The 27,496-nt window shown below is 40.0% G+C and overlaps 1 protein-coding gene across 2 annotated transcripts; it reads left to right on the top strand.

Annotated features, from left to right (window-relative positions):
• Window positions 1-2,629: 2,629 nt before the first annotated feature.
• Window positions 2,630-26,582, top strand: ercc6 (excision repair cross-complementation group 6). 2 transcript variants are annotated; one of them, XM_084735844.1, is made up of 22 exons: window positions 2,630-2,705; window positions 4,296-4,501; window positions 4,629-4,857; window positions 5,080-5,200; window positions 5,797-5,911; window positions 7,577-8,291; window positions 9,750-9,881; window positions 10,275-10,433; window positions 12,083-12,218; window positions 12,434-12,604; window positions 12,911-13,087; window positions 15,751-15,867; window positions 16,297-16,392; window positions 18,428-18,646; window positions 18,987-19,097; window positions 21,577-21,696; window positions 21,984-22,078; window positions 22,579-22,724; window positions 24,212-24,787; window positions 24,883-25,054; window positions 25,251-25,329; window positions 25,903-26,582. In XM_084735844.1, exons 2-22 carry the CDS (start codon window positions 4,306-4,308, stop codon window positions 26,350-26,352), a joined length of 4,332 nt encoding a protein of 1,443 aa, XP_084591970.1. In that variant the 5' UTR covers window positions 2,630-2,705; window positions 4,296-4,305; the 3' UTR covers window positions 26,353-26,582. The 2 variants fall into 2 exon arrangements, with proteins under 2 accessions (XP_084591970.1, XP_084591969.1); XM_084735843.1 differs by having other exon boundaries at window positions 7,574-8,291.
• Window positions 26,583-27,496: the final 914 nt, after the last annotated feature.

Here is a 27,496-nt window from a genome sequence, read left to right as displayed (position 1 = left end):
ATGAAATTCAACAAAGCAGTTAACAAGATCAGTGTGAAGCCAGTCCACGGTGAAATCGATCAGAGAACGTAACTGTTAACCATAATCCAATGCAGTAACAACACAAATTGAATAAGACCTAATAAGCAACTAGTTCATCTGAGGTGAAAACAGCCCTGTAGTAAGGAAAAAAGCTTTCACAAAATTCTCTGTAAAATGATTTCATCCTTGAGACATTTGTCAGGTTCCACGGAGCCGATGAAGGCCGCACAAACTAAAACAGTCTTTATCAAAGCGAGGAGGACTGTGCAGGAGAGAACAGACAAAACACAACTTTATTCTCTTTTATCATCAATGGTAATGAGCTACAATATCCTGTGTTACCTCACTGATTCACATAAACACTCAACATGTTGTGGAACCATATCACTCTACAATCTTAGAAATACAGGAGAACCATAAAGTGTTCTTTGGCTTTTCCTCATAGAAGAGCCCTTAACACTCTTTATAAAAGTTCCACTCAGAACCCTTTCAGAGGGTGATACCTAGGACTCAACACAAAAAGTTCTACCTAGAACCATCTGTGAAAGGTTCCTCCCAAAACTCATTATGAGAGGTTCTACAGAGAACCTTTCAATGGTTTCACCCAGAACCCTCTCTGGGGGTCCTTCAAGAACTTTTCCACCTCCTAGGTGCTAACAAGAAAGCAGCCAAGGTGTTCTACTGAGAACCATTTCATATTCCAAAGGTTTGATCTAGAACCCAGCCAGTGGGTTCTACTGAGAACCGATATATATACCAGAGGTTTTATCTGGAATCCACCTGCAGGATCTACTGAGAACCTTCTTTTAGGTTTTATATAAAACCTGGCCAGGTAGTTCTATGAGGACCTTCTATGTTCCAAATGCTTTATCTAGAACATACTCAAGGGTTCTAACATGAACCCTTTTATATTACGGTACAAAGAACCCTGGACCATCCCTTGACAAAGACATTGTTCAAGGACTGTTGAAACCCTTCTCTCAATTTTTTTTTAATGGAACCTTCAGTCTTGACCATCTCTGTCTTCAACAAAAAGGTTCTTCAGAAGCATATGGTTCAGACCGTCAGGAAGAATCTTTGTGGAACCCTTATTTCTAAGAGAGCGCAAGAAGTCTCTAAAAAGCAAGCCCCATCATGCTTTGCACACATAAACTTAATGCATGATGTTTTTCTTTTTAACTCTGGCTCCTCTTGTTATGCTTCTGTCAGGATGCTAAGCAGCACAGAGCAGCAGTGTTAACTTCACACCACCGCACCCGCTGGGATTTGCACTCTACCCTCCTACACCCTATAAATCTACTTACCCTCTTGCATACAAAGAAGCACGGTTCATCACATGCGCTCATGCTCACACAAGAAGGCATGCCTGCACATAAAATTAAGACAGACAGCTTTGCCACCCACTTAATCCTGTGAGCTCGGTGTGGTCTTTCAGGTAACTTTCCCTAAATTATGATGTGCAGAAAACACAACCATATACATCCATACTATCTCCTCCTCCTCTTCTGTGATAAAAGTTGTCAGGTATTACTTAAATAAACAGAAGATGGAGGGTGAACACAGACAAGAGGTTTACATTCTTCTCTGCCGCTCAACCTTCCAGTCACAACATTGCCTGCAAGTATCATTTATTTCCCACCAGAGGTGATTCATCAGCAGCTTTATGGTTTATTTGACTTGTTATGACTCCTATCTGTGGCCCCTTTTTTTTCTATCAATTACCCTGACAAAAAAACCAACAAAGAAAACATTGTGTCTGTTGGATACCTGATCAGAGCTTTCTTCTAATTAAACTATAAGTAAAGGCCTACTTCTATATTGTGACACACTTTCCTTTTAGTTCAGTACTTTTTAAATTCAAATCCCCTTCAGTATCTCTGGAGAGGTTCCACTGATGGTGACCCATTTACAAGCTAAGCAAATAAAACAGACCAGTGTCTCCATCTTTCTACACTTTCTGAGCCAAGAGTGACAGCAATATCCATCCTTATATAGATATGTTGGTTTACACAAATAACAGTGTTTGGAAAGCTTGCTGGCCTTTGCTCACGCCCTGCAGTGCAAAGCATAGAGGGTATTTTAATTAAATCCTTCATTTATTGTTGCAAGACACTGGAAATAAACTTCCTCTGCGATGCAAGTACTTGGCACTGCTCACTTTTTTGACATCAATGAAACGCAGGGTCTCCAAAACTTTGAAAAATTACATTAAAATTGGACTGATGCTCTCCAGAGGAATATAAATTTTGAGATTTGAAGTAGCTTACTGGAAGGTGCCATTATGCAAGGTCTGGCTGGACCTCTGCATTATTGCAACACAAAAAAAACCCCCAGACTTTCTTGCTTCCTCTTGGACACATACATCTAACTGGCTCCCAAGCTGATTATGCAAAACACTAATACAACGTGTTACATGCCAAAATGTGGTCCAGCTCATTGTCATCGGACTGGGGGCGGTTTAATGAATTCCTCACGGTTAATTCTTTATGAATATACATGGTTTCGTGTCGCCATCTAGAGGTTAAAAAAGAAAAACTCCCTGCAGCTGTTGACCAGCAGAGGGCGCTGTCCAACAAGTTAATCGTTGAACAGAGCGCACTCTCCGGCACCGGAAACCAGGAAGCTGAACCAGAGCAACATGACATAATAAATCAAGCCAGCGATGTTGTGTAACTCCACGGTTTGTGAGTAATATCTGTCATTGTCACTTCGACACGTGTTTTAATGTACCTGACTTCATCCAGACAGCGATGATAGCGAAATAACTGCCTGCCATATTCATCTGTATTTGTCGGTAACGTCAGTTTAAAAGCCGAGCTGCTTCTGTCTGTTTAACAGCTGATGATGTTCAGATCACAGTTAGCTTAGCATGCTAGCCTAGCCACGTAAACAATGGACGGCTGTGAGAGACTTCAGTGTTTCTAACCCAACTTTATGTGAATGTCATAACAGGATAATTAACCTCGTATTTTAGCATATTCTTTGGGTAAGACAAGGTATTAGACATAAGTGTTTCCCTCTCAACGCTCACCCGTCCACAGTATAATTAGCTAGCTCTAAGTCAGTTAGCTAGCTAACCGGTAATGTTGAATAAACTTAAAGTTAGCATTAATTACTTAACATCAGTTAAGCTCGCACTTAACGATACATCGCTTGTTGGAAGATTGAGTTGGCTCACAGTAGCTGTATTTACTTAACCTGATATGCTTTATTAAAGGAAAGACAGGGCTTAGATGATACAAGTGTTTTTGGGACTAACGTCATATCATGTGTTAAAATTCAGTTCAAATAAACTTTATTGTCATCAACACAGTGTGCAGGCACATAAACGATAAAGTGTCCGAGTTATGTAATGTGCAAATACTTTTGTGCACAAAACAGTACAATATAGTTAATTGTGTGGTGCTGAAAGTGGCATTTAAATATGGCAGCAGTGCAGAGAGAGAGAGCTGTAAATTAGGGCTGAGTGATAGAGCTGAGAGACTGATCACGATTTTCATTTTATTGATGATTCTGATTACCTGTTTGTCATACATATCGGGAGGAAAGGGTTGAATTTAACATTTATTTTGAGTTAAACCACTTTATTTTGAATTTAGCCACCTTATTTTAAATTTAGCCACTTTATAATACAGGGCACACATGCAATAGACTCGGTACAAAAAAACTCCTCTCCACTCATTTTCTCACTCAACACTGCTTTTTTGTTGTGTCACATGTTGATGCTGAAACGTAACAACGCTCCTGTTGAATGTTTGGCTGTTTGCATGTCACTTTTAGCCCTCTCCATTCAGCTGTTTATGAGCCAGGGCTTTTTTGTTATGTACTTTCATGGCAGTTTGAATTTAAGTGAAACCATTGGACATTTAATTTAACAATTATTATTTTATTTTCTTATAGCTATTTAAGTGTGTATCGCCAATACCTGTTGCTGATGTTTTATTGCCCAGGCCTAGCTGTAATAGATCTGCACAAATGGCATGAATATGGCAGTAGTGCAAAGCTTAAGACTTTTTCTGCCTGACAAAAGAATAGCCAACGATTACCTTAGATAACTTCTGAGAACTTCTGTTATGATTTGGCACTATATAAATAAAACTGTCTTGTAAACTAACTTGACTACAATGAAGAGATTAGTCAACTTTGTCTTAAAGAAATGTGTGTGCCACATTTGGTTATTCCTTGTTGGAACTTTGGCTTCAGCACCACAGGCAAAATACTGGGAAAGTGCATATTTTTTAAATATCCAACCTAATGACTGACTCTGTTTGCAGCTGTATCACAATGCCTGTAGAAGATTCAGAGGACCAAGTTCCTGCCTCTCTCTCCAGCCCTGCCAGTGCTGCCCTTACACCAGGAGGCACAGAGGAGGATGGGGCTACAGGGGGCTCAGCAGTCTGCTCTTTCCCTGAAAATAGTCAGGGCTCTGAGGCTGCTGCAGCCTATCCTGCAAACACTGGACCTGAGGAGGGCAACAGCGGTGAGCTATGCAACTCTAACACCAAAACAGAGAAGGGATGAACATCATGAGTAGCTTTGAACTGACACAAAGAGTCAATCCTTTCCATTTCATACTCCTGTGTATTGTGATCTGTGATGTGGTGCAGGTGGTAAGAGGCCTGGAGCCTTGCTACAGATCAACCGTCAGCGTATCCAGGCAGTATCTGCAAGTTCTGGAGCTGATGAACTCCAGGGTCTTGGTGTGGCTGTGTATGACCAGCATGTGCTTGAGCAAGGCGTCCTTCAGCAGGTAGATGAAGCAATCCATGAGGCCAGCCAGGCTGCTGCCAAAGCTGAGGCTGAGAAGGAATACCAGTCTGTACTTGATGATGTCAGGTAAAGGACAATAACTGCAATAATGGGAAAGGCCTGAAAAGGTCTGAGGTCTCTTGATAATATGTTTATTTTGTGTTTAAGTGTTTCTGTCAAAGTCCTTCAATCTGAGTGTTCATATTTGTACTGATAGAAGGGTAATTAGATTAATTAACATATGTGACTGATAAAATGTTATGATTGTAGTGAGATAGAGGTCTTACAATGTTTTTTTATGTGCTTCAGGTCTGTTACAGCATCTCTGAAACATATCAACAAGATTATCGAGCAGCTGTCTCCCTACGCTGCCTCCAGCAAAGATATCAGCAGGAAGATTGAATCTGTCAAACGACAGAAAGAAAATAAGGTGAAATACTAAATCTGCCAAACCCTTAAAGAAGCTGTTTGTAGCCATCATTAGCCATTATTATTATGGCTAGTTGGAGCCATAGATGAGATGGTTTCTCCCCAGACATGGCAGAGACAAGCAAGCCACAGGAGAGCAGGATGCATGCAACGCCATAAATTGACAATAACAAGAGACGATGAGTCGATCAGCTGTTTATAACTGTCAGTTGTCTGTCAATGCAAAGTTAAGCCTGCTATGCTGGCTGCCTGTCTTACTGCCTGAAAAACTCAATTAACCTTTTGCTCAATTTAACTGTTATAAATATCTATGCCTTCTTCAAGATTATTTATTATTTATTATGGCTTATAAACAGATACTTACTCATTTTGCATAAATTTGATCTCTGATCAATGTGAAATGGACATACAAAGCAGTTATTCCGGTCTGGAATAAAAATTTCAAAGCCCCCTCTGTGGCTCTAGTGTTTATGTCAAGTGTAGTGAGTATTTCAACTTTACATGTTTAAATTAAAATTATAGGATTTACATGATAATACAACATAAACAAAATATTAATAATGACTGTGATGATAATGAAAACATCTTTTAATTTAGGAGAAACAGCTGAAGAAAGTCAGAGCCAAACAAAAGCGACTTCAGGCCATTCTGGGAGGAGAGGACACTCAAAGAGTGGAAACTGATTTTTTGGCAGAGGATGATGGAGAGGAAGGTGAGGTGTCTTTACTTTTAACCTGTGATTCCTTTTCAGTGCTTTGATTAAAAGTATTTTTCACTAATTTATGGCCTGGAATGGTTACATGAGGCAAAAAAGATGCTGGTAGATAATGTGAAACCAGGGTCATGGTCAGTGCTGCCCAGAGTGTAGCCAGACAAAGCAGAAATAGAAACAATGCAGAGCAGTAATAGCAGTTGCAGCCAAGAAGGTTATTCCTTGGCTGAGGAATTGTCAGAGAAGATGGTAAATATATACTGGGTGGTAAAAACTCTATGGTGCAATGATGGCTGTTTGGAATACCGAGATGTTAATATATATTACATCTTCTGTGGATTTCACCCCAGGCACATCCACCAAAACATGTCAGAGGTTGTTGATAGATGTCCACTGTTGTGCAAAACCTTTTCAGGATCAACTCTTCCCTGATGTTTTTCTTGTGACAGCTGGGTTACATTTAGTGTTGAATTTTTTTTTTCTCCAGTTTATTCGTTGCCACTTAACATTGTTTACTGTCCTGCAGAAGACTTTGAGATCAGTTTGCTACTATTTGATGCTTGTTTGATGCATCTATTATGAAAATACAACAGAACAACGAAACACCAAACCTGTCCAAGCAGCTGTCAGTAGACATCTTTAAATGTTCTCTGAAAAGGACACAAACTCCATTAATTTTCTCACTGTTATAACAATTTATACAAAAGCTTTGCTGCATGATGTCCAAAAAATACATAACCATATCTGTTTGATGCATGCATTATGCTTTGTTTTGGCAGAACTTAACATGAACCAAACAGAAATGACTTAAAGAGTTGTGGTTATTGGGGTAGTATATTAACAAGTTGCAACATACAAAGAGTCGTGTTGCTGGTGTCTTCTGGCAAGTGTGATTACAGTGCTGATTTAAGCTCCACTCCTTAACACCAGTTGTTTATTATCAGTTTCAATAAACAGATGTAAATATACTTCAGCTGCACACTTCAGTTCAGTTCAGTGCATTTCCTCTTTCTTAAACCACAAACAGAAACCTATTTGCATCGTTGTCCTCATGTGTGGGGGACCTGCTAATCCAGACATTGCTCTGTAGTGCTAAACATAGTGCAATGTTTGGTCCAGAACTGACCCTTTACTTGCAATTAGGTTACATCTGCACCTGCCTGGGAGTGTAAATACCTACCCTGCAACCCGACCCACACCTGCAATTAAACACGTACACAATCACTCACTTGTTTTCTCAACTGGCACAGCACCTGTACTCCTCCAGCTGTCGATATGTTTCCGTTGTGACAATGAGTCTAGCTTGCAGTTATTAAAAGCAAATACTTTTTAAAACTTTAACAGGCAGCAAAGCCACTGACAATGTCGTTCTCACAGTCTTTGCGTGCATCAGAATCCTCCCACATGTCCAACTTGGCCTTTGACGATGTATTGTCCACAATTTGGTATTCTGCATTGGCTGGTTTTGCCTTAATGCCATCAGTTTTAGCCAATCCACAATTAATCAGTTTTTACTTGTGCCCTCACCCTTGAATTTATATAAATATATTTTTGGCCAGTTTCACAAATTTTTTGCAGGACTCTACTCCACTGGGTACCTTAATGAGCCAATACTTAACAGTTCTGTATCTAACCCTTCCTGATTTGTATGTGTTGTTCCAGAAGCCGGTCCATCCACACTGGGCAGCATGCTCATGCCCTCTCAGGAGACTGAATGGGAGCAGCTTATCCGGACAGGTCACATGACTCCTTTTGGAACACGAATTCCACAGAAGGAGGTAAAAAAGGAGCCTCGAAAAGTGATGCTTGCTGAGAACTCAGCCTTTGACCAATACTTGGCTGACCAGGCCAAGTTGGCTACTGAGAGGAAGAAAGTCCCTCCTCTGAAAAAGAAGAGCCGCTCTGGACTCAGCCGCGATGAGGAGGCCAGGGGAAAAATCAACAGAAAAGCTTCCTCTTCCAAGGATAAAAAGATGAGGAAGCGCATGCGAAAGCTCCAGATAACTGCCCTGAAGGCCCATCCTAAGGCCCGGCCCAAGCCTGAACCACAGCTCCCTAAGCCGAGGAGGAAGCATCACACTGAGGGAGAGGAGACAGACAGCGAGGGGTCAGAGTACCTGCCCAGTGATGAATGTATAGATCCCGAGCAAGAGGAAAGAGAAGCCATGGAGGAGGGCTTTGGGGAGGATGATGAAGAGGAGTATGAGTTGAAACCATACAAGAGAAAAACTGATGGGAAAGGCAGGAAGAAAGTAAAGAAAAAAGAGGACAGTGAGGAAGAATACTGCCCAGAGAGTTCGGAAGAAGAAGAGGATGAGAAGGGTAAAGAGAAAAAACACAAAGATGATGGAGATGTGGAGTACTACAGGCAGCGAATAAGGTACGATCATGTATTTGCTGCTATAAACTTTTATAAATTATTGATTATTTTGGCCTCAAATTTGATGCAAAGGTGCAAAGAAAGTTTTCATCAGCAAGTCTCTACGTCTGTGTCTGTAAATGACATGCTCAACAAACACCAGATTGAGCTTTTAACTTTGCATCACATTTGCAATGGCGGCGGTGCAAATGTGCTATTGTTATTTCCTTTAGTTAAGGAGAAAAGCAGTCGGTTTCTGCTGGCTCCATAGTGCAGAAGGAGAGTTAATCCCAGATGAGATTGGCAGCTGTTTCTTGACTAAGCAAATTCACTCCCTGCTCTTCTTCTCTCTCTGCTCTCACACTGGCCTAATTATCCTCCTGCACATGGTTTTATACACTCACTCACTCTAATGCTCAAATTAATGGAAGAGCAGCCCTAATGAGATTTCATATTTATAGCTGCCAAATAAATTGTGTTGGCATGTGTCCTTTTTCTACACTGCAGTGATTGAATGTCAATTCAACAGCATAGACACGGCATGGATGGTGGGGCTAGCTTATATGAGGAATGATATTATTAGAGCGGGTGGTATTTGTAGTTGGGTGGGGGGTGGGGCGGGGGCAGAAAAGTGTAATTAACTGAACCAATGCTTAGTCTTGACTTAATTAGAGAGTGTGGTCTCCCAGGCCCAGCTAAAGGACCAGCTTCGTGGCAGGGTGACAGGACCAGGCCCAAATGAAGATGGATTCTTATCCTCTCCACCTCACACCTTTCTGGGGAACTCGCACTACTAATTGTCTGTATCAATCTTCATTTGCTGTGCGACGACTGTGCCTCTAACTGCCCTCTCTCCTGCACCATTAAAACTCTTCTCCTTTACATTTCCCTTTTTGCTGTAGATGTTCGGCCGCTCAAGGGAAATACCCACAACTCAAAACATTTTCTATCCATACACCTGTGTAGGCAAGTCTTTAAATAAATCACTGAGTGCAAGAGTGCAGATGGAACATCCATCCATCCATCCGTTCTCCATACCCGCTTATGCTGTTGAGGGTTGCCTGTCGATGGACCTAGCCTAGTATGAATGGGGTGGTAGGCCAGGGTTGGGCGATGTCCACCAAAGTGACATATGACAATCCAGAGTCCAGCTCAGAGGTTGATAACTATCAGCCATTGCAGCGGACAATGGGATTGTCCATCAGTCCAACCCTGTGTAGGGTGCACCCTGGACACATCACTAGTCCATCACCTATATAGATAACTCCAACATGAAACAGTATTTATCTGAAATATCTCGCTCTTTTCAATCATGGGACACCAAATTATTAAAAATTTGGATGTATGACACAACATTAAACACTCAACTGAAGAGTGTAAGTATTGGGTATTGTAATATTGGAACCTTTCTCTTAAGATGAAGCAGTAGACCACTAAATGTGCTAGAACTTCATTACTATGTACTCATTGTCTAACTAGGAGATGGAAGCGACAACGCCTTCGTGAACGGGAGGAGAAGAGGGAACAAGGTGAGGAGCTTACAGACGACAGTGATGAAGAATTTGATGAAGGCTTCAAAGTACCTGGTTTCCTCTGGAAAAAACTTTTCAAGTAAGTTCAGTGTGAAACATTATGACTTATCTCAAATATCTGCACAGTGATGACTAATAGCTGTGTAATAATATTATATAAAAAAGTGTGTAGTTTGTTTACTTCTAATAACCTTTGTCCTGAAATGATAATGATTAACCAAAGATAATTTGATCAAGACACCATAAACTTGATTTAACGCTACTATAGATCACTGGTATTTGTTGGTATGTCAAGAAAATTGACTTTCAGCTTGAAAGTACATCATTCCTCTAGCTGGTAGGGATGAGGTTATTTACTCTGACACTTATTGACAAGCATAACTGAACCAGGTTTTAGTTGAACAGTGTGATTTCAGGGTTACTCATGCACAGGTGTTTAAAGTTTTTGCATACATGTATATCACATTGTCAGGTACCAGCAGACAGGTGTGCGGTGGATGTGGGAACTCCACTGTCAGCAGGCAGGCGGCATCCTGGGAGATGAGATGGGACTGGGTAAAACCATCCAGGTCATCAGCTTTCTGGCTGGACTGAGCTACAGCAAACTGAGGACCAGAGGATCCAACTACAGGTACAAACACACACACACACACACGAACAAACAAACTGTGGCCAGAGACTGTGTGTCTGTATGGTATGAATATTTGATTAGGGGGATTTCTGCTTGAGAGTGTTCATCTGAATTATTAAACATGTTTCAATTATCAGACTCTTCACTTTCTTACTGCAGACATCAGAGAAAACACTGACACTGTGTGTGTGTGTGTGTGTTTGAGAGAGTGTGTTAGAGGAGAGTGTCTTCACAATCACTTAAAATGAATTTTGGACTCATGGAGTGAGTGTGGAGCAGGTGTGGGACAACAAATAAACCATAGAGAACATGACGCGGTGGTGGTGATAATCTGGTTTTACTGCACAAACAACACTCGTGCTTTTAGGAGGTGGAGCTTCCCTGATGGTCAATACTCTGTCTACTATAGACGCCCACAAATTGATTGCTTGCAAACTCAATTATGGCCAAGTATCAATAGCTTCCACCAGGCAGAGGTTCATACCAGCCCATTAGCGTATCTTTGTGCATGGCTGTGTGTGTGTGTGTGTGTGTGTGTGTGTGTGTGTGTGTGTGTGTGTGTGTGTGTGTGTGTGTGTGTGTGTGTGTGTGTGTGTGTGTGTGTGTGTGTGTTTGACAAAGCTCTTGTAAATCTTCACAGAGCCAAGCATGTGTCCATGCACCTTTTTTGATTCATTTGTAAGATAAGAAAGTGGAGCTCTGTAGTAAGGTCATTCTGCTTCATTTAGAACCACAACAATTAACTGATTAGTTGTCAACTATCATATTAATCACTTACTATTTTGATAATTAATTAATCTTTTTTTTTTTTTTTTTTAGCAAAAAGTCAAAATTCTTAAATGTGAATATTTGCTATTTTTTTTAATGGTCTAGGTGTTAAACTGAATATTATGTCACAACTAACAATTATTTTCATTGTAGTTAAATCTGTTGTCTGACCAATTGTTTGGTCTATAAAATGTCAGAAAATGGTGAAAGATGTTGTTCAGTGTTACCAGAGCCCAAGATGATGTCCTCAAATGTCTTGATATTCAATTTATAGTCATAAAGGAGTAAAAAACACGAGTAAATGTTCACATTTAAAAAGCTGGAATCCGAGAACGTTGACATTTTTTCTTAAAAAATCACTCATACTGATTAATTGATCATTAAAATAATTGGCAGTTAATGTAATAATCGATTAATAATCAATAAATCATTGCCGCTCTCTTTGGGACTGTTTTTGAGTTGTGGGCAAAACAAGACATTTGAGTACGTCATCTTTGGATTTGAAAACACTGACAGACGTTTTCAACCATTTTCTAACATTTTATGGACCAAACACTTTATCGATTAATCGAGAAAATAATCAGCAGGTTCATCGACAGTTAAAATAATCATTAGCTGCAGACCTAGCTGCATTATTGTACCTGGACACTAAGCTTCTTCTATTTCCCTTATGCCTGAATGCATCACACATTCTACATGCAAGCAAAGCACGTTTTCATTTTCACTTTATTCTCTATAATTTGGTATAGAAATGATGACTGTAATTTGCTAATGAAATTTGCTGAGGTTATCCAAAGTTAAATGAAGCCGGAGTTCCCTTGTTGCCCATCTTAATCACAGGTTTGAGATTAAACATCTCTGTACTGTGTGTTTGGTTGTAGGTATGTCGGTCTGGGTCCAACGATCATCGTGTGCCCAGCTACAGTCATGCACCAGTGGGTGAAGGAGTTTCACACCTGGTGGCCTCCTTTCAGAGTCGCCGTTCTACATGAAACCGGCTCTTTCACCAGCAACAAGGTAATCGTGTGTTCATGTGTGTTGGATTTTCATATCCTTAATTCAGTTAGAAAGTTTTCTACTGGGTCTGCTTTCCTCTGGGGGGCACTAGAGGTCTGTTTATGCAGCATTATCTCTTAACCTTCTACCCTCTCTCCTCACACCTCATTAATGGAGATGCCCTACTTGCACTGACAAAAACCTGTATTGGTCTATTTGTTTATTCTCTGTTGCAGGAAAAGCTTATTCCAGAGATAGCAGCATGTCATGGTATCCTGGTAACCTCATATTCAGCTGTGAGGAGAATGCAGGACACCTTGCAGCGCTGGGACTGGCACTACATTATACTAGATGAGGGCCATAAGATCAGGAATCCAAATGCTGGAGTTACCGTGGCCTGCAAACAGGTATTGTTTCAGACACTTCCTTGAATATGTTAATTTTACACTTGAAGTCAAACTCTCTGTTTGACTTTGTACACGGTAATACTGCCTTTTTCTTAGGAATACATTTAAAGTTTGCAGGGTTGAAAAGGTAATGCATGCCTTTTCATTCATGTCAATTATCTAGATAGATTCCTACACACCATCAGAGCTTTTGTTCCTACCTTTTAAGAAGCCATTTACTTTCATTCATTCTTTATACGGCAACATCAGAGCATGAAATCGATCTTTAGGAATATATAACATACATTCTCTGTTCCGTCTGTCTAGTTTCGCACTCCCCACAGGTTCATCCTGTCAGGCTCTCCCATGCAGAACAATTTGAAGGAGCTGTGGTCTCTGTTTGACTTTATCTTCCCCGGCAAACTGGGGACATTGCCTGTCTTCATGGAGCAGTTTTCTGTGCCGATCACCATGGGAGGATACAGCAATGCCTCACCTGTACAGGTAATGGGAAACACACACACACAAGTGCACAAATAGGACTTGTTTAAATTCTGCTCCTTGATCCTTCTGTAATTCTCTAATCTTCCCTCTAATTTTTAAACTACAAAGGAGTACAACAACTCAATCAAGAAATGTCACCCCATAGAGAGCTGGAACAATTTTTCAGGAAATAGCAAAGCAGAAACCAGGTGTAAATATTGACCATGGGCTTTATCTTATCTAATCTAGTTGGAATATTTTAATTTAAAGTTTGTACAAAGTAAGTTTTTAAAGGAACAATATTACTTTAATAACAACACAAAAAGCCATGAGGCTCGTTGCCATTCGGGTCTAAAGTATGGATATTGCTAACAGCTAATTTCCATTGTTTTAGGGGATTCATGCACCTTATTGTTTTTTTTTACTTCTTGTAAGTTTCTCATCTGTGTGTTTTGTCTTTAGGAGTTTTAATTTTCGATTTTTGCTCAACTACATTGTAAATCAGGTCTCTACCTCTATGTTTTTCCAAGTTAAAATAATGGTTGAAAAAATGAAGGAATCTTTACTCTCCACTGTCACCAACCTGCCGGGGCAGTAGGTTCGTGTCAGGTGACTGTGTAACATCTTAGACACAACAGATAACCATTCTTGTACATAATAAAATATTACAAATTAGTTAACCAACCAGTATTTCTCGGGCCAACTAGTGGGGGTAGTGCCACTTAATGTACTAATCAACTTATCCCATATATCTCGACCAGCAACTGTATAAGTAACATACACGTATAACTGTAGCATAGGGAAGGAGCGATGAAGGACTAAAGTGTCACTTGACAACAGTCACTCATACACGCGCTTGTACGCACAGTTTTGGAGAGCTAGATGGAAGTGAGTCAGAAGGAGAGCTGGTGGAGCAACAGAGCCATTAAGTGCAGTGCTGGATAATGTAGGTCCATGCAAAGGAACTTCAGTACATCCCTAGTGTGTGCGAGAGGGAGAGGCTAAAGTGGAGAGCCAGTGAGCTAAATTGTAGCCCTTTGTCATTAGTGTTCAGTCGTTAATAACCCACTGACTGTATGGATTTAATTATTTAAGCTTGCTATTGATGCTTCTTCCGCTGTCGATAATAAAAACCTTTACTAATTATTAATGTTATTAAATGGTCAGAGAGGGCTAAGCTCTGCTGCCTTATCCTCTTCTCGAAATTCTCAGAGCAGCAGAGCAGGCCCTCGGCTGATGTGCATGTGTACGTACAACCAGATGCATGTAGAAACGTATGCAGACGGGGCGGGGCTGGATAAGCATGTGGAAGAGGGATCCATTACTGAAACATGGGTTTGCACCCCCACATGAATCCACTCAGCAGCTTGTGCAGAGATCACTGGATCATCTGCTGCCCTCCTCTTCTTCTTTTCTACCCTGACCTCCTTTGAGTCCTAAATCCCACCACGTTATTGTCCCCTCCAGCACTGCAGAATGTGTGTTTGATCCCTCTGAGGACCCCCAGTGAGTTAATGTTTAAAAGGCTAACTGGCCTTTAGCACTGACACTGGATGAGGTACAGCAGCACATTCGCAGTGGGGCTCCTAGTGTGGGGTGGGACCAAGTGATTCTTGAGCTGGCCAGTAGTAGATGTAGTGTTAGATGAAAGAAGAGGGCTCTGTCCCTCGAGACCAACAGCACTCATGATCAATGTTTAATGGCTCGTGCTGCTGAGAGGGACAGCAACATGAGGTGATGAGAGAGGGCGGAAGAGGGGCTAAACGATGATCATGCCTCAGGAAACATCCACCCTGACAGGTGTGAGCGTTGATGTGGTTGTTTCAGGGTTCTCATGCAGCACGGAAAAGTATGGATCTGGATTTTAGAACTCTCAGGTCTGGATAGATGAGGAAAAAAGACAAGAGTATGGAAAATATTTGTCTGTCCAGACTATGTTGTTTTTCATGGCATTACCATACCACTGTATGATGAAGTGCACGCCAGAGTGAGCTTGATGTCGTTGAAAACAAAGAAGTATGGTATCACACAGTTCTGCCATACAGTTCTGAACCAGATCCAGACATCTGTGACCAAATTAGTTTGACAGAAATCGCAGCAGTAACTTAGTATTGCATTTATACACAGCATCACAAATAACAAAATATAAGCTTGAGTTATGCAGTGATGGAGTATCTGGCTGTCATGACTATGTTCATCCTCCTTTCCATGGACACAAGGACACCATTAAATGATTAAACTTTTCTCAACTAATTTTCAGTTCTTATTTGTTAAAGAGACTAAACAATATGAGAGTAACAGTGCTTTATTATTTATTAAACATGTTAAGGGAAAATAATTTGAGTATAGGTAACACCTGTTAGTTTAATTTACTTCCTCTTTGTGCAGAGATGTTTGACAGTCATCCTCCTCCTGCGTAGGAGTGTGGACTGAACAGTCACAACAGGTAAATGTAAGTTTTCCAAGGGCTGGTTCGACAATCCAAAATATAAAGCTAGGTCGGCTAAGGATTACAAACGGGGAGAAAAAGTGATGTTGCATATGGTCTGAAAAAAATCTACTGAAAACTCTGGAAATTTGAGTCTGAGACTTTGAAATGGAAAATGTGTAGGAACCCTGATGTCTGACTTTTGTTTTGAAGCTGTTTGTTGGTGCTAAAAGGTTTGACTGTTGTTGTTTTTCAGGTCCAGACGGCATTTAAGTGCGCCAGTGTGCTGAGGGACACCATAAATCCTTACCTGCTCAGAAGAATGAAGGCAGACGTCAAGGCCAACCTCTCTTTACCTGACAAAAATGAACAGGTATTCATCACACTCCTAAGACATTTGACCCTGTTCTGTCTAAGTATTGAACGGCCTTTCATGCCTGGATCTCTTAACTGGGGAGATGTTTATCTGATTGGATGTGACTGTATGTGCCACGTCTAAGGAGTATTTGATGAATGTGCATGGCCCTTGTCAGGTGAAGCCAGCTAATAAAGTCCTGGTAAAGTAAAAGGAGCAGGTATTCATTAAGGTGGCCGGTCCCTGGTCTGTCCTCGTGGCTGACGCTGGTTGACTCCTCAGTCCACTTCAGCTCATTAAGTCGGTCCCTCAGGACAGCAGTGGTTCCAAAAAACACGTTGCTTCCCTCTAATTTCTCTTCTCACACGCTGCACTTCATCAAGGGGCTTTAAAGTGGATGTTCGCTGCTCATTACACACTCTTACACTGTCCTTTGTGTTTGTGTAGGTTCTGTTTTGCAGATTAACAGAAGAACAGCGGCAGGTGTATCAGAGCTTCTTAGATTCCAAAGAGGTCTACCAGATACTAAACGGGGACATGCAGGTGAGCCTCGCTTTCATATGTGAGTTCCTTGTGTTCAGAAATGAGTACTTCAGTCCAAATAGTCAGTTGGACCCACAGACAGTATATTAAATAGGTTAAATCCCTATTTCATGATCATTAAACTACTACTATTAGGGCTGAGGACGATACTTATCTCCTGATTCGATACTGTCACGATACATGGGTGCTGATTCGATATGTACTGTATTTCTTAAATATTGCAATTTGATGTTGCAGTTTGTTGTGATTTATATTTGCTGTTTTGACACTAGAATATGTGAAAAACTTGAATTTTATTCTTCTAAAGACTGTATATCATGAGTCATATTTCCAAAAACAAAGCATATCTCATGTCAGTCAGTCTTTCTGAGTTTTATTTCAGCAGCATCATTGCTATATTGCAATGATTTCTTACGAGTCATTTACAGACATTTCTCATTCAGCAAACATCCTGCATTAGTTTGAACTGTAATTAACATGAAACAGGTAAACAAAAACAATTTTTCTGTCCCAAAGTGGAAATTTCAAAGGAGAACATGCTGACTGTAGTGGTGGTGGTGGTGGTGTTTTTGTAATCTCTTACATATTATGCTCATTATATGATTTAGTATTGTAAACATTTCATATTTCTCTTACAAAACACACTCACTGTGTTTGCTTTATGCTGCTTTCCTTCGGGCTTTTTATGTTGGCCTTCACTGCATTACAAGGAAAGAAGGGCAAAACTCTTAGTCGAGGAGAAGACTTCCAGGAACAAGACTTTCCTTATTCATTATTTAACCTCCTAACTGATGAATATCAGTTCACCTTAGTCATTCCCAGGCATTTGTGTGTATTTTTATGCACTCTATACACTTAAAGAACAACAAATTGAAGCAGAATCAGTAGAATTAAACATTTTTGGCCAGCTGAGTTTTGTTAAACCCCTGTTAGCTTGACTTTTGTATCCTTTAAGATGCTCTCTTTAAGGATGCTGTGTAGTTGGTGTTCTCACATTAGCCAGACCCCGGAGAGAGAGACTCGACCATTTATCACCACTGACCAAATGGACGTGGTTGGAGAGCGAGGGGTGACCACAGCAGATTGTACATACACACACACACACACACGCTCTTATAGACATATTCAGTGGTCACTCTCAGTCCATTAACCACCATTACTAATGCAGTGACCGTTGGGCCTTCATCAAGAAACACGGCCTTTATTGTCCGTAAATAAATTATGTAACTCATTCCTGTAGACTAAAGTAAATGTGTTTATTTGTTTAAAGGTGCAATGCTGTAAAATGAAATGAAATCTACCAACCTTTTATACCAGTTATGTCATCTGTGGCCAGCTCTGTTTTCATGAGAGAAACTGTCTATTTAAAACTGCTATTAGAAACTTTTATATTTTGTTGATTTTGAAGACCTCTGTGGACAGAAGCTGTAGTGTTTCCACAGCTATAACCACAAAATATAACATTAAAATTAAAATTATCTGAAGAAAATTTTTCTTTTAACTGGCTAATGTACTACTCATTGACAGGAATTAAAATAGTGCTGCAACAATTAAAATTAATTGCCAGCTATTTTGATAATCAATTAATTGGTTTGAGTAAATCTTTAAGAAAAAAGGTCAAAATTCTTTGATTCCAGCTTTGTAAATGTGAATATTTTGTCAATTCTTTACTCCTTTATGAGAGTAAACTGAATATCTTTGGTTTCTGGACAAAACAAGATATTTGAGGATGACATTTGAGACTTCGGGAAGCACTGATCTTTATTTTTCACCATTTTCAGACATTTTACAGCCCAAACAACCAATCGATCAGTTGAGAAAATCATCAGCAGATTAATCAGCAATGAAAATAATTGTTAGATGCAACCCTAAATTAAGAATAACTGTGAAAAAGTGCCTTGTCGTCTTGCAGATGGTCTCATTTGCTTATGTATGTTCTACAGAGGCACCAGTATTAAACTGAGACTGCTTCATAAGATGAAAAATCCTTGCAGTAGCTTTACCAACCATTGTTCTTTTTTTTTGTGCTGTGCAGGTATTCTCAGGTTTGATAGCGCTACGTAAGATCTGTAACCACCCGGACCTTTTCTCGGGCGGCCCCCGGTTGCTGAGGGGGATCCCAGAGGACCAGCTAACTGAGGAGGAACACTTTGGTTATTGGAAACGCTCAGGGAAGCTGATTGTGGTGGAGTCGCTGCTGCGTCTGTGGTTCAAACAGGGCCACAGAGTCCTGCTCTTCACTCAGTCTCGGCAGGTTAGGAACACCGATCACTTTTCCAATTAATGGTCATGATCGCTTGTTTCTGTTTGTTGTTGTGTACGCACAGACCCTGTGCTTGTAAAAACTGAGTGTGTGTGAGTGACAGAAAGAGTGTGTGTGTGTAAGAGAGGCCCCAGCTGTTGCAGTCAATACCAATGAGATTATACCTCAGAGGGAACCTGAGACCCTCCCTGTCGGTATCTCTGTCCATGTAATATTAATCTGCTCTAATCCTTTTAGAGATAATCCAAACCTCAGCCACTCTTTTCCTGTGTTTCTCTCCCTGTCTTCCGTCTTACGTCTCTGCTGTCTTTCTCGTCTCCCTCCTTTCCAGATGTTGGACATCTTGGAGGTATTTGTGAGGGAGAATAGCTTCTCATATCTGAAAATGGACGGCACTACCACAATAGCTTCTCGGCAGCCCCTCATCGCTCGCTACAACAAGGTAAGGATTAGACATCCCTAATGGCTCTGAGTGTTTCCCATGAAAATCCTGTCCTGAGGGACAGAAAGCTTCAGTGGAACCCTGCACACCCTGAGGTGCAAACACTAATTGATGACAATCTGTTGTTCAGACTGACTGTACTTTAATGTCTCTGTATTGAAATACAGATATGTGGAAATATCACTGAGAATTATAACAATGTCTTTGTAATTAGGGCCCGAGCACCGAAGGCGGTGCGAGGCCCTATTGAAACTGAAGGAATTATTCTTCTTCTTATTATTTATCTTTTTCCCCTAAGATCGCATTTTTGAGGGCCTAAACAGGCTCAAAAAGTCCCAGATTTTTGCACACTCATCAGGTCTTGCGAAAAATTCGATATTTTATGGTCGTTACAAAGGGGCGTGGCAAAATGGCTCAATGGCGCCCCCTAACAGTTTTCAAAATTGAAGCCCCCTGCTTTAACTTTGACCTAGGCGTACGAAATTTGGTACACATATGTATCATGCCGGGACAGACAAAAAAGCCTCTTGGAGCAACCCCCTAAACCCAACAGGAAGTCGGCCATTTTGAATTGTATTTTCAAAATAAGGTCATTTTTGGCCATTTTCACACGTCATACTTTAACGAACTCCTCCTACAGATTTCATCGAAATGACTTCAAAATCGGTTTGTGTGAGCTCCACAACTGTGTGATCAAAAGTTATTAAAAGATCTTCGTATCGTTGAAGGGCGCGGTCGCTGCGGAAGGGCGAATTTTGATATCTCGCAACACCCACATCAAAAACCACGAAATTGCTATAACTTTAGCATAAATGGTTCGATCTGCACCAAACTTGCTGGGATGGATAATAGTCCCGCCCTGAACACATCTATGTCACAATATTCTGTAATTGTCATAGCGCCCCCTGGTGGCGACAGGAAATGACATGTTTTACTCTTTGAGGTCCTGCTCCAAGCACGTTGACCATATCCAACTCAAATCTGGTCAAACCGTCTTTAACATGTTGATAATCGTGTATTATGAAAATCGTGCCATGATGTCACACTGTCTTTCCGTGACGGAGCGGCGAAGTTGATGTTTCGCCAAAAATGAAAAATTAGCATTAACTTCACTATACTTAGTCGAATCTGCCTGAAACTTGACATGTGCGTTAATGGTCCAGGCCTGAACATGTGATATGAGTTTCGTTAATGGGCGTGGCCAAATAGTTTGGCCACGCCCCTTAAACATCAGCCCCTGCGGCATGTTTCACCGACATGCACGAAACTTGGTACACATATGTATCACACCCAGACGCACAAAAAAGCCTCTTGGACCCATTGCCCAAACCCAACAGGAAGTCAGCCATTTTGAATTTTGCGTCCATTTTTGGCGTTTCTCACGTGTCGTATTTTAACGAACTCCTACTACAGGATTGATCAGAACGGGTTCAAAATCACTGTGTACCATCTAGACAACATTGTGATCAAAAGGTATTAAAGATTTACGCCCCCTTTGAAGGGTGTGGCCGTCAGGTGGCGGCGAAGTTTGATGTCTCGCCATGAAACACGAAATTGCCATAACTTGGGCGGACATGGTCCGATCCCCACCAAACTTCACAAGTGTCATAGAAGTCCTGGTCTGAACACATCCACGTGACAAGCAGGAGACATACTCACAGCGCCACGTAGCGGCGTCAGGAAGCGACGTCGAATTCCTTAAGGGGACGTCAAAAGGCCGTGACAATCACAGAGCCTCTTCGCCCGGGGCGAATCCTGCCACGAGGCCGCGGCCGCCGGCCCCCCCGAGTGGCGCGGGGGTGCGAGGGCCCGTAAAACGCTGCTTGCAGCTTTAATTTATTTTAGATCTGATAAAGATTCTGATACTGTCCAAATGCAAGGTGAAACTTAATTTGAATTTGATATTCTTGTGGCACCAACCGATTTGCTTCGATACTATCGAGTATCAAAAAATGCCTCGTCATTTGATATCAAATTTCGATACTGAGGGAGTTTTGACAGTAATTTAGATTTTTTATATGGTCCATTATTGTAAAGATATTCCATTAGTTTCTTCATTTTTGGTTCAGTTATCCACAATGCTCACCTGACCAGGTGAGTGGTAAGAAAGAACTATTTTGAAAATCAGTTAATCCAAAAATGGTGTTTGGTGTTAGATTTCCCACATTATGTTAAATTGAATATCTTCAGTTTTGGATTTGGTTTCAAAAGTTTTGAAATGACTGTTTTCTTCTCTGAAGGGAGATTAAGATGACCAAAAGTTTAAATTAAGCTATTTGATTCTCTGTTAAATAGTATAATTAAATTTCAGAAAACAGGATACTACTGTCTGTCTTTGCTATTACATTAGATTATTAAACAATTTACTAATGAAATTTATTGATATAATTATACCCCGAACTGATTATCTTAAGGGCTATAAAACTGTGATTGTGATAGCTGTGATCGGTGACATTTTTTCCTGCCTTCTTTCTTACAGGACAAATCCATTTTTATCTTCTTGTTGACCACTAAAGTCGGAGGTCTGGGAGTCAATCTGACTGGAGCCAACAGAGTCATCATCTATGACCCAGACTGGAACCCCAGTACCGACACACAGGTTAGACACACACACACACACACACACACACACACACACACACACACACACACACACACACACTCAATAGTTCAAAACATTTACCAGGTGCATTATTTCTCATGGATTTTTATTATTCTACTGATGTACTTATTAATTGTAGCTTAAAATGAGCTAAATTTTCATTTGTATACCAGCTTTCCCTGCATCTTTTAATTTTTCTGTCTTGTTATGCCTAAAAAATGTTAACTGTGTCTTTCAAATAATTTACCGTAATCATTTATTCGAACGTATGGTTGTTTTCACAGGCTCGGGAGAGGGCATGGAGGATTGGTCAGAAGCAGCAAGTGACGATTTACAGACTTCTGACTGCAGGAACCATCGAGGAGAAAATCTACCACAGGTCAGAGTTTAGCTTTTCTTTTAATCTTTTCCTGTAAGCACTTCTGTATTTATGATATTCAATCACAAAACTCAATTTAAAAAGAGATTTAAAAAATATCCTGTCTTTTGTGCCTTCTCTCATACGGCCTTGTGTTTTAGTTGTCCACGTGTTCATGAATGTTGGTAATAACATGACTAATTGCTCACATCACTGCTGTATTACTACTTGCACCATCCCGGTTCTCAGTAATTGAAAAGCTTTCCTGCATTATTAAATGGCCAATCTAGGACTTCTAAACTGGTGCTCTGTTTGGTTTGGGTCTGTAAAGTGCTTTCAAAAAGCAAGTTGGAAGAACTGCGGGGTTTCTATTTTGGTACCGACAGTAAGTGCGGTTAACTAATTCTCTCATCCATCAGCCAAACTACCCTGTGGTGACAGAGGATCGGGATTGCCTGCTGAGGCAAAATACTAAATTACACACAAGTATCTAATTCTGTCTTTTATCTATTGTGATTCAGGCAAATCTTCAAACAGTTTCTGACCGACCGTGTTCTGAAGGACCCCAAACAAAGACGGTTCTTCAAGTCTAACGATATTTATGAGCTCTTCACCCTGTCTGACCCTGATGGATCTCAGGGAACAGAGACCAGTGCCATATTTGCAGGTCTGCAGATTTCATTCTTACCAGAGAAACATTTTATTGTCCAGTTGTCAGATTATTTGAATCTCTTCCAAAAATTATTTTGGAAGAATTGAGCTAACAGATTTGTTTAAATTTAATTATAAAACAAAAAAAACAAAAACTCAGAGACACATTACAAACAAAACAAGTACACAACATATGAACATAATGCCAGAGCTGACAGACAAAACAAACACATATCATAACCTTTATTAGGAAATCATTTCATCACTAATCCTTTTTGACAGGATTTATTCTTGACTCCGTTTAGCTTTCAGTGTTCAGGTTTCTGCATCACCCTGGCTTTATTTCTTAAACAATTGAAAAACTTCTTAAAGGAGCAGTTCACCCCAAAATACAATAACAATATGTATTTTTTCCCCGGCCTCTTGTGCTATTTATTTATCTAAAATCTAGATTGTTTGGTGTGACTTGACAAGTTTTGGAGATATTAGCCATAAGGTTGTCTCCCTTCTCTCAAATATAACATTAAAAAATTAACACCAGTGTCTCTTTCCAGAAATTACAACCCAGTTAATCAAGATAATCCACAGACTTTGTTGTGAACAGTTTCATGTAGGAACTCCTTTATTTATAGTACAAAGAAAGCAGTTCTGATAGATTCTACTGTAGAAAAAAATAGCTCTTACATGAAACTGCTCGCCACAAGATCTGTGGATTATCTTGGGCCATGATTTCTGGAAAAAAAAAAATGTTACTGTTGAAATTCAATTTTTTATTTATTTATTTATTTTGCCATGTGCCATCTAGTTCCATTATATTGGAGAGAAGGCAGACATCTCTTTGGCTGATATCCAAAACTCTGCAACTGACACCAAATTTATCTAGATGGATAAAGGCTAATGGCTTTATCCATCTAGATATAGAGCAAAAATATGTGTTTTTGATTTTTGGGAGAACTGTCTCTTTAAACTAAATGCTTCTTTTTTAATTTAGTCTTTTACAAGTGTCTCTTGTCCATCTAAACCGTCTCTTTAGTGCCCTAGCAGGACTGAGGCTGCACGTTCCATCAGTATCGGCTCTATATTGTCCTTTAGACAGTAATTCAAACAAAAACAATTTGGTTTCCACAGAGAATAATGTGTTACTGCAGGTTACAATCCTAACAGATTGCTGGTTACACTGGCATCATCACTGCATTTATTTATTTCTACTCTGCATTTAAACTAACCTCTACCCTTAATTACAATATTCTTGCATTCTAACACACTTCAGGATTATTGTTGTTTTACGCCGTGTATGTGTACAGCTGTTGTATATATTGTTGTTTACATATTTTTGCACATCTCTTATTTTTATATTTGTTGTATATAGTAGTATAATGAACATTTTTTTAAACATTTTTTATTTACGTATGCTTGTATATACTTAGATTCTTTAATGGAGGCAACTGTAACACAAACAGTTTCTACCCGGGGATCAAAAAAGTATTTCTGATTCTGTTACAGGTACGGGTTCTGATGTCAAAGCACCCAAGAGACCTGAGAGGCCAAAGCATTCACACACAGTAAACCATAGCAGCCATGTATATAAACACTCCGTAGTAAACCAGAATGAATCTGGTGCAGACAGCAGACACTCTTCAACAAACATTCCTGCTTTAAGAGAAGGGAACACGTCTCCGTGCAGTAAAAATTCTCAGGATAAACCAAATGTTCGGACAGACAGTCAAAACACCAACCAAAATGGTGTGGATGTGGACCCAAATATTTCAGCAAATACTCAACACACAGGACAAAATAACAGAGACTGGGATGCAGTCAAAAACTCGCCCAGCTCTCACCAACACAGAGACAAAGACTCTCTGAATAGCCAACAGAAACACAGGGAAAAGAGGAAGCACTGTGACTCATCTGACTCAGACAAACGCAAACGTAAGAAACACAAACAGGATGCTCGGTTTGAAGGCCACCGCATCCCTCACCTGGTGAAGAAAAAGACCTATAGGAAAGAAGAGGAAGAAGACAAGGTTGAGCAGAAGAAATCAGACGATTATGTTTTAGCAAAGCTCTTCAAGAAATCTGGTAGGCGTTTTGTGCACGAACACCATTTATTGAAATAATCAGCTTCTTTGTTGACTCTTTTTTGTTATTCATCTTTCTTCATTCGTCTTTTTCAGGTATCCACAGCGTGATGCAGCATGACGCCATCATGGAGTCCTCCAACCCTGATTATGTTCTCGTGGAGGCAGAAGCCAACAGGGTGGCCAAAGACGCCTTGAAAGCCCTTAAAGTTTCTCGTCAGCAGTGCAGGCTGCCTTACAATAGACCTCCTCCTCCTCCACCTGCAAGGTACACAATTATTATTTAATATTTGTGTATGTCTGTATATTTTTGTATGTCTACTAGAGGCATGTGCTTCTAATGGCGATGCTTAAATAAATATAAACATAAAAACACTCTCACACTCACCCACTAGGGTTGTTGAGAGCTTCATTTATCTCATTTAACACAAAATTATCTGTTTTTCCCTCGTTTGCTCTCTCAGGAAACGTTTTGGACAAAAGAAGAATTCTCTCCTGGTTGCACCTTCTGTTCAGTCTGTCCCTTCTACAAGCAAATGCAAGGTAAAATTACTATGAAAAAAAATCCAGTATAGCTTAGTCAACACATTTAAACTGAATTCAATCATAATTATTAAAAATTAAAAATATTTAAAAAAAAAAAGAGAAAATAAAAGGGATAAAAAATTCTAACCTCCATCTTAATTTCTTATAGTCCTAAATGTTACTCTCCTCCCTCCTCATCAGCCTGAGTTCTTAGTCCTTTTAGGCTACAAAGTTATATTGAGTTGTTCATAGTTATTAAATTCCTGTCTCTTGTCAAATTTTTAAATAATATTGCAAATCATACAGAAACCCTAACCCATATTCTAGGTTCCTATATACCCCAATTTTTCAACTTAACATAACAATGGCATATCTTGTGTCAGTTGAAGCATTCAAAATATTTTATGGAAGTCAAGTTTAAAAAATGAATAGAATAAATAAATAAATGCAATTTTAAAAATAAACAAGCATTTTAAAAATGAAATAAAATACATGTACATTTTCACATTGGCATATACAATCATATAGATCTATACACAGTCACATTTTTGTATCACCATGTTGTGTTAATCCTTTTGTTTTTCTCATCAGGATGCTGCTATCATAAAGAAGTCTGTGTCGAAGAAGCCTGGTTCAGGAGCTCATTTCAGTGGGGAGGCGCTGGAAACTGAGTCAAACTCCGCCCCACCCTCCTCCTCCTCCCTGCTTGCTAAGATGAAAGCCCGTAACCACCTCAGCCTGCCCTCCACCCAAAGAGTAGAAGCAGAGGAAGAGGAGGACGGCTCTGGAGCTCCAGGAACAAGCTCCTCTCCAGCTCCGCCCACCGAGCACGACGAGCTGCTGGTGGACCTGCGCAACTTCGTTGCCTTCCAGGCGAGCGTGGACGGGCAGGCCTCCACCCAGGAGGTGCTGGAGTATTTCAAACCGAGACTGACCCAGCAACAAGCGCCAGTGTTCAGAGAGCTGCTCAGGAGCATCTGTGACTTCCACAGGACGTCAGGTCAGGAGGGAATCTGGAAACTGAAGGAGCACTTCCGCTGAGACTGAACTGTGATGCACACTGAGTACCTGTCAGCTTTGAGTCTGTAGAGTCTGTATCAACTTGTGTTTCATGACTTTTTGTTGTCGTTTGTTTAGTTGACATGTCTGCCTGAGCAAAAATCATCAGTCACACTCCGAATGTGTCATTTCACATTATTACAGTTTGTTATGAAGGACCACGTTGTAGGAAAGCCATTTTACTGTATGATGTACTGTTGGGTTAGTTAATTATTTGCTAACCAAGTCTTGAAGGTTAAGTATGTTCCAGTGAATAAATTGTTTCAGCTCAAGCATTCTAGCAATTTCTTCTGTTTTAGTTCACTGTTGTTTTGTTATACTTGAATTCACTTGTTCTCTGAAAGTTAGAATGGTTTTAACTTGAGTAATGATTTACTCAGAGATATGTGCTGTTAACTTTCAGTCTTATTGGTGCCAGATTTTGTAATGAGCTTCCATAAAACATAAAAGAGGAGTAGTTTGTCATTTTGTAAATAGAATCAAGTAACCATAGGTAGATTTTGTAATGCTGACTTTTCTTAAAATATGTGCAATTATAGTGTTATATTTAAATGACCTACCTCCAATTATTTGTGAATAATTTGCAAAAAGCAAAGTTATGTTGCTGCCATTGTTTTTTTTGTTTTTGTTTTTAATAAAAAGATCTGAATGCACTGTCTTGCATATTGTATGCAATAAATATCTGTAACTGTTTTTTTTCCTGTTTGGTTATTTTAAGTGTGTACTAAGAATTTGGGGTCAAAATAAAAACTAAAATCTTGTATTGTAAAGTGAATAAAATCTTGTATTTTGGAGTGGATGATCAGCCTGCAAACACAGGTTGAATCCCCATATTTACCACAATAATGGTGCTAAATATGGAAATGTTGATATAATTTCATTCCTCTAAATTTGTAGAATCATTAGGATTTGTCCGAGCTGTTCATAAACGCATCAGAAAGATAGTTTATTGTTATTATTCCCAGGGCGACAAATACCTACGTCTTGGGTTAGTAAATCGCACTAAGCACAGCAAAACAATGAAAAATATTAGAGAAGGCAGAGTCTCTGCAGATGCAGATCCCACCACACACTTCTAGTGAGTCATAAGTGATAATTGAAAGGGATTATGTCTATATGAGTCTAT

The sequence above is a fragment of the Lutjanus erythropterus genome, chromosome 14 (genome assembly GCF_056507025.1).
Source record: "Lutjanus erythropterus isolate fLutEry1 chromosome 14, fLutEry1.hap2, whole genome shotgun sequence".
Taxonomy (NCBI): domain Eukaryota; kingdom Metazoa; phylum Chordata; class Actinopteri; order Lutjaniformes; family Lutjanidae; genus Lutjanus; species Lutjanus erythropterus.
Note: the sequence above shows the minus strand (reverse complement) of the source record. Positions and strands in the feature narration are given on the sequence as shown.